This window comes from Xenopus laevis, chromosome 1L (genome assembly GCF_017654675.1).
Source record: "Xenopus laevis strain J_2021 chromosome 1L, Xenopus_laevis_v10.1, whole genome shotgun sequence".
NCBI classification, from domain to species: Eukaryota; Metazoa; Chordata; class Amphibia; order Anura; family Pipidae; genus Xenopus; species Xenopus laevis.
In genome coordinates this window covers 193,088,159-193,104,135 of record NC_054371.1, presented here as the reverse complement: position 1 = coordinate 193,104,135, position 15,977 = coordinate 193,088,159, and the positions used below count along the sequence as shown (strand labels likewise).

General features: G+C 35.3%; 1 protein-coding gene across 2 annotated transcripts in view; it reads left to right on the top strand.

Moving 5' to 3' along the window:
* The window catches only part of slf1.L (SMC5-SMC6 complex localization factor 1 L homeolog), a 48,702-nt gene that overhangs the window by 29,709 nt on the left and 3,016 nt on the right, over nt 1-15,977 (top strand). For both annotated transcript variants that reach the window (XM_018264643.2, XM_041568498.1), the window contains 6 exons: nt 618-765; nt 3,563-3,708; nt 6,091-6,260; nt 8,300-8,406; nt 12,636-12,728; nt 12,927-13,109. In XM_018264643.2, coding sequence (XP_018120132.1) covers nt 618-765; nt 3,563-3,708; nt 6,091-6,260; nt 8,300-8,406; nt 12,636-12,728; nt 12,927-13,109 — 847 coding nt within the window. The remainder of the gene's footprint in view (nt 1-617; nt 766-3,562; nt 3,709-6,090; nt 6,261-8,299; nt 8,407-12,635; nt 12,729-12,926; nt 13,110-15,977) is intronic.

Here is a 15,977-nt window from a genome sequence, read left to right as displayed (position 1 = left end):
ATATATATATATATATATATATATACATATATAATATATATATAGATATATATATAGATATATATAGATATATATATATAGATATATATAGATATATATATATAGATATAAAAAAAATATATATATATATATATAGATATATATATATATATATATATATATATATATAGATATATATATAATTGCAAATTACTAATTAGCAGAGGAGGGACAAACTGATGGAATGGACCACAAATGTGAAAATGTTTTCCATACTGTGTTAAATTGTTTAGAAAGAACAGCAGAATGTCTGTATACCAGTTTTCGGCACCATTTACTCACCCATACCATGCCAGAAAAATATGAACATTTTTATAATGCAGGTATACATGGAACATTTACTCAAATTGAACAGCTCTGTGTGCCATCATTCTACATATGTGTATACAATGCACAATATGTACACAAATGCACAATACAAGTGGTGTGTGCTGTGAAGCAGTATTTTTTAAGGGCTTTAATGTCATTTTTAGTTAGTACTAGATCTCAGAATAGTTAAAGTTCTGTTTTAAGGCTTTTCTTGCTATGGAAATTAGCACATTTGCTAATATTTATCCATTTAAATTTATTGGCACAAGGTCTTAGTAGAAGAGGTGGCATCTTCCTTGAACATAATGCTTAGTTCAGCTGTGGAATATTGGATTCTTCTTGGATTTTATTTGAATAAAAACCTGATCTATCAAGTTTCTAATGACCTAGCATTCTTTATGTGTGTTCCTTGTGAAGGTGAGTCATAATATTTTATCTGTTATTAAAATAATAGCTTTAATTATAAATTTAGTTGTAGAAAGGTATTTAATTATGTTGTACAATTATTTGACATAAAAAGGTAGAGGCTAAACCACAACTGACACAAAATGCTGCCATCAAACTATTACATAATCAACCCACATAGATACATCACACTACATTGACTGCATGTAAACACATTTCAAATTGACCCTTCAACATTAAAAGCACTAACATGGGCCAACATATTTAAGGGACTAGCTCCCTCTTTCACAAATATAACTGCAAGAAAATGCTGTTAATGTCTGTTGGAAAGTTACTTAGAAATAAGCAAAATGTAAACTGTAGATCACTTAAGACTATAGATGTTATGTTTGTCCAAGATGTCATCCAAACCACTATTAAAGGCGTTGTTTGAAAATGTCATCACAACATCAGCCAGCAGAGTATGCCACAACCGCCCTCACCAAGAAGAACCACCTACACTGAGTCTAAAGAGTTCTTTTCTATTTGAAGAAAGATCCCTTGCTATCTGTAATGTCTTCTAATGTACTTGTAACAAGTCCCATTGCAAGCATTTAATAACGCCAACCTGGACAATCTTTCATTATATTTTAATAGTTCCGTTGAGTTAACCAGTTAAGCTGCACATTTCTGCACTCTCTTCAGCTCATTTATATCCCTTTTAAGGACTGGTGGCTCACAACTACATTGCAAACTCAAGGTGAGGCCTTACCAGGCATTCCAAACTATGTTTTTATCCCTTGAGTTAATGCCCCTTTTTATACAAGAAAGTCTTTTATTTGCTTTAGTCTAGGGATGCACCGGATCCAATTGCATATGCAAATTAGGAGCGCTGAGGGAAATCGCGTGACTTTTTGTCACAAACAAGGAAGTAAAAAATGTTTTCCCTTTCCCACCCCTAATTTGCATGTGCATATGCAAATTAGGGTTCGGATTCGGTTCGGTATTCGGACGAATCTTTCACAAAGGATTCGGGGGTTTGTCCAAATCCAAAATAGTGGATTTGGTGCATCCCTACTTTAGTCGCCACTGAGTGACACTGTATAATTGCACAGTTTTTTATCCACAAAAATCCCCAAATCCTTCTCCGTTAAGGAGGCACCCAGCACACTACTATTTAGTGTATAATTATTATTTGTTTCTTATTATTCATTATTCAATTCAATGGAAAAAAATACAATGTACATAAATACAAATAATGTAAACCATAACATGTAAAAGTAAAATGCAGTTTATGGTGCTGAATGTAAGTGTTATTGTTCATTATCATTCTAATCAAAATATTCTATGACTTTAAAAACATATAATGAGTAAATTGAGAATGAGGATCTGTCAGTTTGGTTATATAGTGAATAAAGTACCCCCTCTTGTAAAATATAAGGATATTATAAGTTACCGAGGAGTTTCATGACCATATAAAAATACGAGGCCGAAGGCCAAGTGTTTTTATACAGGTCATGGAACTCCGAGGTAACGTCTAATATCCTCATATTTTGCAACTGGGGGTACTTTATTTATTATAATACACAAATTTCAGTGAGTCGTGACAGAAATGACATCAGAACTCACCGTTTATATGATATAATTTACAAGATATTCATGGCTTTTGTGTATTATATGTGTATTACATAATATATATATAATTTATGTGCTGATTTAGATTGTATTATTCTATTTTATTGGTTGATTGTACGAAAGATTGATGATTGATTGATGTAAGAATTCAGATCATAGCAACTAAGAAATAACAAAGTCCTCACAGTTTTTGTTTAGATTAGAGGTTATATGTTTTACCATTTGTTTGATCTCATTGTCATTGGTTGATCCATTCCCTAAGGTAAAATTTAATTTTGTTTTAATTTGTCTGTTATTTTTAATAGAAATGTAATGCATTCATTTCTGATTTGGTTCTCGTAACTATTTAACATATGTTAGAATGTTGTCCCAGTATTTTTAGATTTTTCTTCTACAGTTCCAGGGTCTTTATTACATGTTGTCATCTGTAAGTTGTCTTTATGAAGATGGACTGGTCTTCTATACCATGTAGTGCATAACCTTGCATTTGTCAACTGGGAGTCTAAGTTTTAGCCCAGTTCTCCAATGTAGTTAATAATCTCTTTGCAAAGTGGGAGCATCTTCCATGGAACTTATGGTTTTGCATAATTTAGTACTGTATTAGCAATAATAAAGACAATAATTACAATGCCATTAATAAATAAATGAAAAAGCAAAGGGCCAAGGAACTCTACTTACAGCAGTAATCCAATTAAATATGTGCCATTTATCACCACTCTAATCTATCCTTCAGACAGTTCTCTATCCAAATACAAATATGGTTCTGGCCAATATTACTTAATTTAATCTGTAACCTTCTGTGTAGTACTGTATTAAATGCCTTGCAAAAATCTAAGATCACATACACTGCCACCCCAACATTTGGTCTCTGGAATCTTTGTTTCAAAAGAAAAATGTGCAGCTCTTTGTTTTAGTTGAGAAGGAAGAAGATACAGTTATGGTCCCCAGAAAAAAACATATAATATTTTCAGGTTGTCTTATGATTCTGCACACTTTGGGGTTTCTTTAGGTGCTAAAGTAAAACTTGTGTGAGGGGATATGGCACAATCCAACAACAGTGGTGTTTATTTACAGGTTTACATGTTTTGCAAATCTCCTTTTGCATTTGTAAAACTAAATTGCCAATACTTCCTTGTGTATTATGCAGCTCTATAATATACCATGTTTTCCAAAAGAAGCACACTTTTTATTTCAGATTTTTCTATGGAGGAGAAAGAAAAGTTCATCTCATCTATTGCTTCTCCTTGGCTTCAAATGTTAGTTGCAGAAGTGATATTCATAAACCTTTGTGTGAAGTGCAATGTCAACATTACTTCTGACCCTCTATCTTTAGAAAAACTGGTAAGCAGAATTTTTCATTTTAATTTCTATTTGATTTCATGAGAAATGTGTTATTTTAAACTTCTAAGGGCAATGGTACACACTGTTTCCTATATATCCAAGCTACCCATTCAGACAGCTAGCTTGCCTTTAATGGCAGCCATCTTTCACTGTGCAACCAGATTTTGGACTAAAAATGCTTATGTGTGCATTTTTGGGCTTCCGTATTCTGTGACAAGTTCTGTAAAGTAAACATCTCTCTTCACAAGAGGTTCTGAGCAGTACTGGTGTTTTCTCCTTTCTCTTGCAGAGAATATGACAACTGTGACATGAGCCTAAGGCTAGCCACAGATGCAAAGATAATGTTGGAACTATTCACAAACGGTCCTAAAATTGTACGAAACAAAGATTCGTATGATTTGCGGTCCATTTGTGAATTGTCCGGACATTTTTTGTCGTTTAGTAGATCGTTGAAGATTTCTGCCGGCTAACAATATCTCTGCAATGGGTCACTGCTATTTGTCGGACATAACATTCGTACATTTTGCTTTTGAATTAATGGCCAGAACATCATCTGGTTTGTTCTTTTTACTAGTTTATTTTATCTGAATGGTTAGTGGTAGGTCGGGCTATTGCAACAAACGAGTGTTCATTGGACATAAGGATATATCTGCACATCCATAGCCAGCTTATGTCTGGAGCCAAATGTTGGCATTAGCTCTGCTATGTTGGCATTAGCTCTGCTATTTTCAGCCATATATGAATTAACATCTACCTAGTACCACACCTAGTTTTGTATCTTTTGCCCAAATCAGCTAACAATAAATTGATTACATGGATAAACATGTCACAGGTTTCTCTAGCTTATTGATTGCAAGGTCCAGGCTTAATTTTGTGTGGTTGCTTTGCATCACATGAAATGTGTCAGGCTGCTTTGAGAATGTTTTTTCAAAAAAAAATTTTTGTATTCAAAGTATGCGGTCCATAATTGATTTTTGAAATTATGATGTTACTTCCATGTAGCTGAGGATGTGAGATCTGTGCTTCCACATTACTGCAGGTGCTTTGGCTTTGTTTTGTTTTTTTCTTTTTCCATGATTTTCTTTCTGCTTTGCCAAAGCCAAGATACTCTGTCTTGTACAGCTGAGTGCATGCACATAACACATGGCACTGCCTATAACGAATGTCTCCAAAAACAGCCAATTTCTGCTGGCTAAACATATTTATAGCACTGAAATGAAATTTGAGAAAGCTTAAGAGCAAATCACATGCTTTTTATAGAAGAGAGTGGTATACGGAAGATTTTCTCTATGATATGGCATAAACTCCAAGAGAGACAGCCACATTTACAAAAGCATCACAATGCGCAACATGCAATTTTCAGGCACTATTTTGTGAAGATATGAAGAATTGCAGCATAATTTCAGGTACAAGTATGGGATCTGTTATCCAGAATCCTTGGTTTTCTGGATAACGGATTTTAAATAAATCCTACTGGCTAGTTTTGCTTACAATAAGGATTAATTATATCTTAGTTTGGGTCAAGTACAAGGTACTGTTTTATTATTACAGAGAAAAAGGAAATCATTTTTATAAAAATTTATAAAATGGAGTCAGTGGGAGACAGACTTTTCATAATTTGGAGCTCTCTAGGTAACTAGTTTCTGGATAATGGATAGAACCTCTGAAGCAATACAGATGCAAATTAGTGTCCAATTTAGTAAATTGAAAAAAGCGGAGTAGAAAAGCAAGGTTGAATGAAGGGTGCCATTTTGTGCCACTTCTGCTAGTGATCCCTGACCCTGAGCAGGCTTAATTGATGTTGATTGGGACTTGGCTTCAGCTATGCATGCTCTGTGTTTGCAAACAATTTCAAGAAGTGCTTCAGACGTGCCAGAAGAGTACACCAAGATTTTGGGGGTAAAAGTGGTGCATTTCCATTGGTGTGGGGTAGTCTCTTGGGAAATAAAAAAAAAAACTTTTTTTGTGAGGCGTGAAAACTCCTTAAATACAAAGAAAAGTTTGAACCGCAAGCCCATCAAACAGGTAAAATCTGCTTTTTTACATTTATATATTATGGAGTAGGGGACTTTTAATTGGGTCATTGGACTATTTGCCTGAATTATAGGGGTAAGTGACTTTCTAGTTTGTGATCATAGGAACCAACAATCAAATCTTTCTTTCCCCAGGGTATACAGCTGTGAACTTTTAATTGTACAACGTGGCAGGTTTAAAATATCAAGTTTGTCCTAAGAATTCCCATATTTCAAATGTTATAATTGATTTTTCAGTACTGTATTTTAAGCTGCCATTCCTTGTCTAATGTAGCAGCATTTTTATAGAGCAACTGTGGTCATGTTTTTAATTTAGAACATTTGTCAAAAATGTCTAATTTTGCAACAGATTTCTACATACATACCAGCATTGTGGAAAGTGGGAACATGTGGCAAGGAAGTGCAGAAACTGAAAGGAAAGAGGAAAATAGGGCAGCAGCTTTGCCTGGAGTCTCAGAAGGCTTTACTGATGCTAAATGGTGAAAATAACTACCAAGGCGATGTGCTGCTTGATCTGCCGTAAGTAATACCTATAACATCACCACTTGTCTGCTTTTGGGGACAGCTTCTGACCCGACACATATCTTGAACTTTATGTGACCTACGCTGTTGTCTGAAAATCTATCCAATTGTCAAAAATGCCTTTACAAAGCACAAAAGTATTCCCTGTGCTCTGCTTGCTTAAACTTGTACTGAGACCAATTTACCAATGCACATAACTGGTTAAATCACATGCTATTTCTGAAAGAAACCCCTTAAATAATTATGAATGGAATGATTTTAATATATACCCGGAACAGTTTTTGGAGCATGATGTAAAGCAAATGACTCTTGATGCTTAGGATAGATAAAATTTGGGTGCAACAAAGTTTTTTGCCTTTGTACATCACAGAGTTCTTTGACTCTGGTAAGGTCTAGATTTAAGGTTCTAACACTTACCAAGGTCAAAACAAACCATGGTGAAAAAAGCCTGACTCATGCTGAGGTCTTTTGAAGCTGTGACCAGGATTGGAAAAGTCAATAGGTAGGTTAGAAGCAAGTCTTCTCAGCAGAAAAGTAAGCAAACACCCAACATGCAGGATGTGAGTTCAAAACTGAACATGAACAATTGCAAGTTGTTCCTTGTCTTATTCAACCGTGATAAAAAAAAAAACTTGACAAACATAGTTGTGGAGTTTGGAAAAAAGAGACCCAACAGAAAACTTCACACATTTGCTTAAATAATTTATACTTCTGAACATTTAAAGCCATTTGTTTAAACTCACAAATGTACCTGCCATCATAATTTCTGCTGTGAAATTCTATCAAGTCATTATTCCTATTATATAAGAAATTCCTTTTTTTATTCATCTGAATATGAAGTATCTTTTCATCTAACATCAAGGAATGACTTCATATCCTCTGGGAAGATCTTTTGGTATACCCTAGAGTATATTGTTTGACTTTGTCTAGATTCATTAATGTTATTTTTGTATTTTAGAGATTATGCCATATTTATAACAATCGGCAAAAACGTAACACCATGGCTGTATTGTGGAAAAAGAGAGATAAAAGAATTTGTCTGCACTAAGTCTGGGAGTACCAGGAGATTTTCTGGTACTTTTTGGATTGGAAGCATAATAACATTAGTTATAGCTATAGTAAACATCAAGTCAACAGAATGAATTGAGAAAGCCAGTTGGATGACTAGTGAAACATCTTCAGGAGAAAAAATACATCAAATCCAGTTGATTTGACTTGTTACTAAAACTATACCATGATCTGGATTAATAAGAAGCTTCAAAGACAATAACGTTAGTTATTTTGTTTTGTTTTTTCTTTTAACTATACTGTACTAGTCTTTAGGGAACGTGCTTGTATTTTGAGTGCTATTTCTTTAATTTTCCAGCATTCTTAGAAATTCGTGCATGTGTGTGTGTGTGTGTATTTTTTTTTTTCCAATGAGTATCCACACTCCAAGGCAAATTTAAATAAAGTGAGGGGTGCACAGTAATTTTGCATACACCAATAGTTTCCAAACCAGCACTCCCTTTAGTGTAAAAATGTAATATTTATTGTTGCATAGTATCAATTTCGGTCCCCATTGGGACATCCTTGAAAAAAAAAAAAAAAAAAATATATATATATATATATATATATATATATATATATATATATATATATAACAGAGTAGTAAAGCTCGCACTCACAGGTCTTATCAAAGCAAAAAAATGGTGTTTATTTAATAAATAAACACCATTTTTTTGCTTTGATAAGACCTGTGAGTGTGAGCTTTACTACTCTGTTATTTAATCTTTTGGGCGTTTTGCACCCAGGCAGCATTGACTTTTTGACGAGCTGTGCCGGCTTCCAACCTTTCTTATATATATATATATGGTGCTAATATTGCAGACAGACAGGGGAAGAGTAGATACCAACAAATATCCCTGAACCAAGTATGCTTTTAAACCATATGCTGACCTTCCTATTGACAAATTAATTAAAAATCCCATTTGTATGATGTACATATACCATATTTTCATGCTCAATTACAATTAAACATGAATCTTGTTCAGCAGAATTCTTCCAAAACTGAGAAGAAAAAGTGAGTGTCCAGCAGTATTTGCAAAGGAAAATCTCCCTTTATCAGATCAAGACCAAAGCTTTAACCGTCATAACACTAAAGGTACTAAACAGTTTACCCTTAAATGGTTTTGTGGTGATTGAAAAACGATTCTTCTTTTCCATTTTAAGTCTCTTCATCCCCACCAAACTTCATAGTAGTTCCCCTTTCTATTCTGTTCAGTTGGCCAGCTCTCACTCTATTACTCTTAAGGGGTAATTTATCAAAAGTTGAGGTTTGTGAGGTTTTTTCTACCTCGAATAAACACACAACTCAAATGTTCTTATTTATAAAGTCGATGCAGTCAGGGGGAAATGATAGGCAAATAGGAATAGGCGAAAAAAAGCTTGAATGGCTCGAATTGATCGAGTTTTCGAGCACAAACCACCGGAATAAAAACCCAGAAAATCATGAAGGCTAAAAACATCTTCAAATCGTTCAAGGGACCTCTGCCATTGACTTCAACATGACCTGATCGAGTATTTTTAGATTCAGGCTTTTTGCAGCTTCAGGGCATAATACATCTAGAGAAATTTGTCTCTTTTTTTTTATCCGAACGTTTTTACTGAAACTACCCTCGAAAGCTCAATTTTTTCGGGCAAAACACAACAACAACTCGACCAAACTGACAGGAGCAAAAGGCACTTTGACAGAAGAGCCCAATCCTGTTGTAAAGTCATGATATTAGTGGTACAAGTATAGGATCCCTTATTCGGAAACCCAATATCCAGAAAGCTCCCATAGACTCCATTTTATCCAAATGATCCAAATTTTTAAAAATGATTTCCTTTTTCTCTGTAATAATAAAACAGTACCTTGTACTTGATCCCAACTAAGATATAATTAATCCTTATTGGAAGCAAAACCAGCCTATTGGGTTTATTTCATGTTTAAATGAATTTCTAGTAGACTTAAGGTATGAAGACCCAAATTACAGAAAGATCCATTATCCGGAAAACCCCAGTTCCCGAGCATTCTGGATAACAGGTCCGATACCTGTATAATATAACATATGAAAAATAAATGAATCAAAAAAATGATATTAAATAAGTGCTTAGAATTAGAAAAGTGCTCTAAGTAGCTTTACATTAAAGTGGTCCTTCGCCCAAAAAATGTTGGCATAATGAAGAAAATGTATTTCTGAGCAACTTTCCAGTATACATTCATTTAATAAGTTTCATGGTATCACAGTTATTTGTAATCTGCTTCAAAAGCAGTATCTACCTTTATGTTTATATAATACACAAGAGCCATGAATATCCTGTAAATGATATTCTTATAAACGGTGCTTAGTGATGTCATTGGTTTTAATCGGCGCTTAGTGATGTCATTTCTGTGTCACTGAAACTGTGTATTATAATAAATAAAGTACCGCCTGTTGCAAAATATGAGGATTTTAGACGTCACCTCAGTTACATGACCTGTATAAAACACTCGGCCTTCAGCCTTATATTTTACAAGAGGGGTACTTTATTCACTATATTCTTTGCACGCCTTTCCATGACACCTGAAGCATTGCTGCAAACTGACAGATTAACAGATGTGGAGGAGACCTGACTCCTGTTACATTATTACTGAATCAGAGCTTGTGTGGAAATTAAAAAGGGCATTTCATTGCCCTTCCTGATCATGTCTACAGTCCAAAAACCCAACCCTCAAATTCTCATTGCTATAGTGCTTCCTTTAGATTCCTCAAACACTGCACTGGTCCCTACCAACCACAGCCCCCCCAAACTTCTTGGCATTTTCTGTTACTCCTTGGATTCTAGGTGGCATGCTTTACTGCTGGTTAAGTTAGACTTTCTGTCCGACTGTCTTTTGTGTCCCTGTCAGAGGGCTGGTGGTGGTTCTTCAACTTTGATGCTGGTTATTGGAACAGAAGAAATGGGATGTGGTCCTTAGTAATTGTACCCAGTGACCAGTGAGGAGAAACAAGGCACAGAATAAGAAGCAGGGCAGATACATGGGAATAGCAATTACAGTGTTGCTCTTGGCAGGTTTGGGGAACAGGCATTGCTCATTCTGCTGATCATAGCATTTGTTGTAAAGCTGCATTAAATTTGAAGCTCTAAATGGCACCTGTCAGAACGCACCTTTCATAAGGAAGAATTTACAGTTTGATGCATGAGAGAGTATGACCAAACTTTATGGTTATATCCCTCTTTTGGAATTCTGAGACTGAAAGCACTTTGCAGCAATTACATGAACCATAGTAGGAACACCATGTATACTGTGACGCTAGGAGATTACTTGACTTTCAAGGGTCACAATGAGTTGCCACTGGGATTTAAGCTATTTTTAAAGTTTAATAAAGAGGCACATTTTATTATCTGTTTATTATCTATTAAATGCTAGCCAAACTTAAAAGGGGTGTACATTTATGGTAACCATTTTCCTGAAACCCGTTGTTCAGAAAGTCTCCCATAGCTTCCATTTTATCCAAATTTTTTAAATTTGCTTTTTATAAAACAGTACTTGGTTCTAACCGAGATATAATTAATCCTTATTCGAGACAAAACAGACCTATTGTGTTGTTGTTTTTTCACGAAAAGGTTTTTTGGTCAAAACTCACATTTTCAGGTAAAAAAAAAAACCACAAATTTTTCAAGGTTTCTTATACCCCGACTCTGGAAATGGCTTGAATCCAAAAATACCATTTAAATATTCTGCATGATGTTCGAGTTTTTTTCAGAGGATTTTGCATGAAAACTTGATCAACTTGAGTGATTCAATTTTTTTTCACCGAAAAATTGATTAATTCAAGTTTTTTAGTTTCACAACTCAAACTCGCTGAATCAAGCTTTTTTCATTTGAGTTTTTTTCTTAAACAAGAAACCATTCGAGTTGTGAGTTCATTCGAGTTAATTCAAGGTCATTTGAGGTATAAAAAAACGCTCACATTCAACCTTTGCTAAACAATGATTTTTCTAGTAGACTTAAAGGAATTGTTACGTGTAAAAATAAAAACTGGGTAAATAGATAGGCTATGCAAAATAAAAAATGTTTCTAATATAGGGGTCCGTTTACTAAAGTGCGGTAAATCTGAGTTTAAGTTTCCGCATGTTATCGCTGAGAATATTTTTACGTCAGAATATTCGCAGCGTATTGCAGCCTGGCTACCAGGCAGTGACCAATCAGAGACTTGAGGGGGGGCCACATGGGTCATTTCTGTTGCTTTTGAATCTGAGCTGAATGCTGAGGATCAATTGCAAATTCACTGAACAGAAATGTACCATGTGGCCCCCCCTTCAAGTCGCTGACTAACTCAGAGTTATAGAGCTGAAAAGCAGGAAGTTGGATTCTGGCTGTTTTATTAGACATCTGTTCACTCCAGCCTTTATATATTACATTTTTGGCTAACTAAATATATTAGAAACATTTTTTATTTTGCACAGCCTATCTATTTACCCAGTTTTTATTTTCATACTGAACTATTCCTTTAAGGTATCAAGATCCAAATTACGTAAAGAGCCATTATCCGGAAAACCCAAGGTCCAATCATTCTAGATAACAGATCTGTACTGAAATGGATGGGCTTCTGTGCTAACCCCACATTCTCACCGTTGCATCCCAATCAGTAGATAGGGGAGCTTGCCCATACATGTTCTTTTCAAAGTTTCAAACTGTTGAGCTCCCCTTTACAACAGATATTTACGATTCTTCACATTCCATCTGTGTCGCTCCTCTTGCAACTTGACTATGGTAAATCCAAACTTGAGTTTTACTGTATGTAAGGCAAGTGCTCATAAACCAAATCCCTCTTCATTACTCGCCCTGTCTTACTTCTCTTATTAAAAGCAGCAAATCACCTTCTACAGGATTCCAAACGTAGAATTATCCTATACTGCGCAGAGTCACTCGTGCTTGACCAGAAACATCCATTTCAATTAAACCATAAATGCTCTATAAAAAGATAGATCATGCAATAGCTGTTCATGAATAGTTTCTAAGCAGGGTAACTGCATACTCTAAACTTTCATTGCCTTGGAAGCAAGTCATTTTGGAGCTCTGTTCTTTTTGTACTTTTATAGAATGTCATGAGCTTTAAATCTTAAACTTAAAAAAAAAAGGAGGGGAGATGAGGGAAGTAGTTTCTTCGCCTAGTCTCTTTGCCGGGTTTGTGACTATACCCGAAGATCTGGGCTATTTTCTTAAACACGGATTATCAGTTAAAAACACCCTGGACTGAAAAATAACAAAAACCCTTGAATATGTTCTTACTAACACACACACACACTGGCACACAGTCATCTATGGGTCATTTTCTCATTTGTTTTTCATGTGTACGGTAGGAGAGACTCCCCTACATACAGCCTGCGGCAACAACAAAGTAAAGAAGCTCATTGTGCTCCTTAGCTTGCCTGGAACTGATATAAATGTAAAAGGTGAGTTCTTCTAATGGAATTGTCTGGCAAATGCCTCTTTATTATCGTTTACTGCTTCCAATGAAGCATTTTATGGTTTCAAATGACCTTCTAAGCCAACATTACTGTTTGTTATTTCACTGCAGCGCTGCCTACTTGTATTACCTTTACATATGCATTATTATTATTATTTCTTATCGTTGCAAATATATAACTCAGACCATGCCGGCTGGACGCCTTTGCATGAAGCTTGTAACCATGGCAACACAGAATGTGTCCGTGTAATTTTGCAGCAGTGTCCAGAAGTCAACTTGCTTAGTCATGTGGACGGCGTGACTCCCTTACACGATGCTCTGCTAAACGGTCATGTTGAAATCGGTAAAATGTTGCTTCATTATGGGGGTAAGTAGAAGTAAGCTAAATATGCTTTCACTGATCGTTTCATTACTTTAAAACACTTTCATTTCTTGGTGTTACTGTGCCTTTAACAGGCAGTGTAGTACCTTGTATAGAAAGTTTGTGGCTCCTATGCATTGTATTCATAATTGAGTAATTCTGGTTGTGTTAAGGTATAAATATATTTTAAAGGAACAGTTCAGTGTGAAAATAAAAACTGGGTAAATAGATAGGCTGTGCAAAATAAAAAAAATGTTTCTAATATAGTTAGTTAGCCAAAAATCTAATGTATAAAGGCTGGAGTGACTGGATGTCTAACATAATAACCAGAACACTACTTCCTGCTTTGCAGCTCTCTAGTTAGTTAGTCAGCGACTTAAACGGGGGCTACATCGGACATAACTGTTCAGTTAGTTTGCAATTGATCCTCAGCATTCAGCTCAGATTCAAAAGCAACAGATATGACCCATGTGCCCCCCCCCCCTCAAGCCACTGATTGGTTACTGCCTGGTAACCAATAAGTGGAAACCAGGAGAGCTGAAAAACAGGAAGTAGTGTTCTGTTCTGTGAAACATCCAGTCACTCCAGACTTTATCCGTTACATTTATGCCTAACTATACTGAAAACATTTTTTATTTTGCACAGCCCATCTATTTACCCAGTTTTTAATTTTATACTGAACAATTCCTTTGTTAATCAATTTTCAGGTATTTAGGTTAGATGCTGTATATTTGTTTGAGAAATGTAATTTTGACATTTGATTCAGTTTTTTTGAGCAGCTTTGACCTGTTTCCTAGATAAGAATGCTTTTAACTCGTATGTTTCCTGTAATAAGTTCATAGTGTCCATGCATGCTGGGAAGTCCATCCTTGTATAACTGTATCATGTTGCTCAATAGTTAGTTAGTCCGTATTTGACTGGAGTGCTAGCTGCAGGATTTACTTTTTTTATCTGCAGGCTTCTCCTGCCCTCTAAAGGCCACTTTGTGTTTTGGAGTGGTTGGATACGTACCTTGTTTTGTTAATCCAGATCATTTTTTACTCTTTGCAGATGTGCGATGGTCAGCCTTTAGGTTTTTATCAACAGAGACATCCCTGTGTCATGCCAAGCCAATAGCTGGCTACGCTTCTATCAGTCTAGGTGATGCAACAGCCAATATTAAATTAGACTCGAGTTCTTCAAAGTAAATGATTCCGCACTGACAGTTGTGCAGCTTCTCCTAGACTTGTGTGCAGAATAGTGAGTAGATAATAGTGTTTTCCTTGGGGAGAAGATCAACTTGAACCTGAATTCATCAGGGTCTCCGAGCACCATTTCTGGCAGCATGCAGACTCCTCTTTGGCTTTTGTCACATCCCGGGTATTGGCCTGTCAAGTTATGTGACACAATTATGTTGAGAACTGCATTAGAAATTCAAGGTGTATTTGTGAAGTCAGGCTCGGCTTTTGCTAAATACACAAACATGCCTTATTTTATATTCTCATGAATCTGCCTTACTTTATTTCATTATTTAGTATGCTGGAGGTGTTATTGCTGCTTTTGCTGAAGTGGTTTAGGTGATTAATATGCCCCTTTAGTATAGCGACTTATATTTTGACAGATAGCATTTCACTGCAGCTTAACTATCTCCGTACCAGTGGGCTGTGAGCTGGTTTTCAGTACATCTCGCATACCTACTTCTACTAAAGGTTTGAACTTTTCTTTAAAAAAAAAAAAAAAAAGAAGAGCGTTGCTGGATATCTGTTTATATTATCAGTTTTTTGTACAGGTATGGGATCTGTTATGTGGAAATCTGTTATCCAGAAAGCTACGAATTACAGAAAGGTTGTCTCCCATAAACTACATTTTTAACCAAATAATCCAAATTTTTGATTCAAACTAAAATATAATTAATCCTTATTGGAAGCAAAATAAACCTATTGGGTTTGTTTAATGTTTTTATAGTAGACGTAAGGTATGAATTACAAAAAGATCTGTTATCCAGAAAACCCCAGGTCCTGAGCATGCTGGATAACAGGTCCCATACCTGTACAGTGAGTGATGTGATTTTACTCATCATAAATCCCATTCATAGGACATATCTGTGCAATTATCCAAAAACCCATTATCCTGAAAGCTTCAAATTACAGGAAGGTCATCCCCCATAAACTTCATTTTAATCAAATAATTTACCTTTTTAAAAATCATGTCCTTTTGTAATTCTAAAACAGTACCTTCTACCTAATCCCAACTGTTATATTTAGTCCTTATTGAAGGCATAAAAATCCTATTGTGTTTATTTTAAGTTGAAATTATTTATAGTTATATATATAATTTTTAGTAGACTTAAGGTGTGGTGATCCAAATTACGGAAAGATCACTCATCTGTGAAAACCCCAGTTCACAAGCTTTCTGGATAACAGGTCCCATACCTGTATACTTGTAGAGCATGAACATTAAGACAATTGCCTATTAATTGAATAAGTCAATCATGAAGCCCTTAGAATGAAAACTAGATAAAATGCGGATGTTATCAATATAGTTGTTTTTTTTGCCCCATGTGTACTTTTAAGGGCAGATTTGTTAAGGATCGAGTTGTGTTTTTCACAAAAAAAAAATTCGAGGTTATTTTTTTGGTAAAAAAAATCTCACATTTTTTGAGATTTATAATACCCCAACCCTGGGTTACACCATCTAAGACCTGTCAAGGTCACGTCGGAGTCAGTTGGCAGGGGTCCCTTGAACCATTTCAAGATGTTAATAGCCTTCATAAGGGTTTTGCCCGAAAACTCGACTTGGGTTTTTTCATTTAAAGTTTTGGGTTGTTCAAGTTTTTTCTTAAATTAGAAACCATTCTAGTTGTGCGTTCATTTGAGGTACAGTATTAAAAAAAGT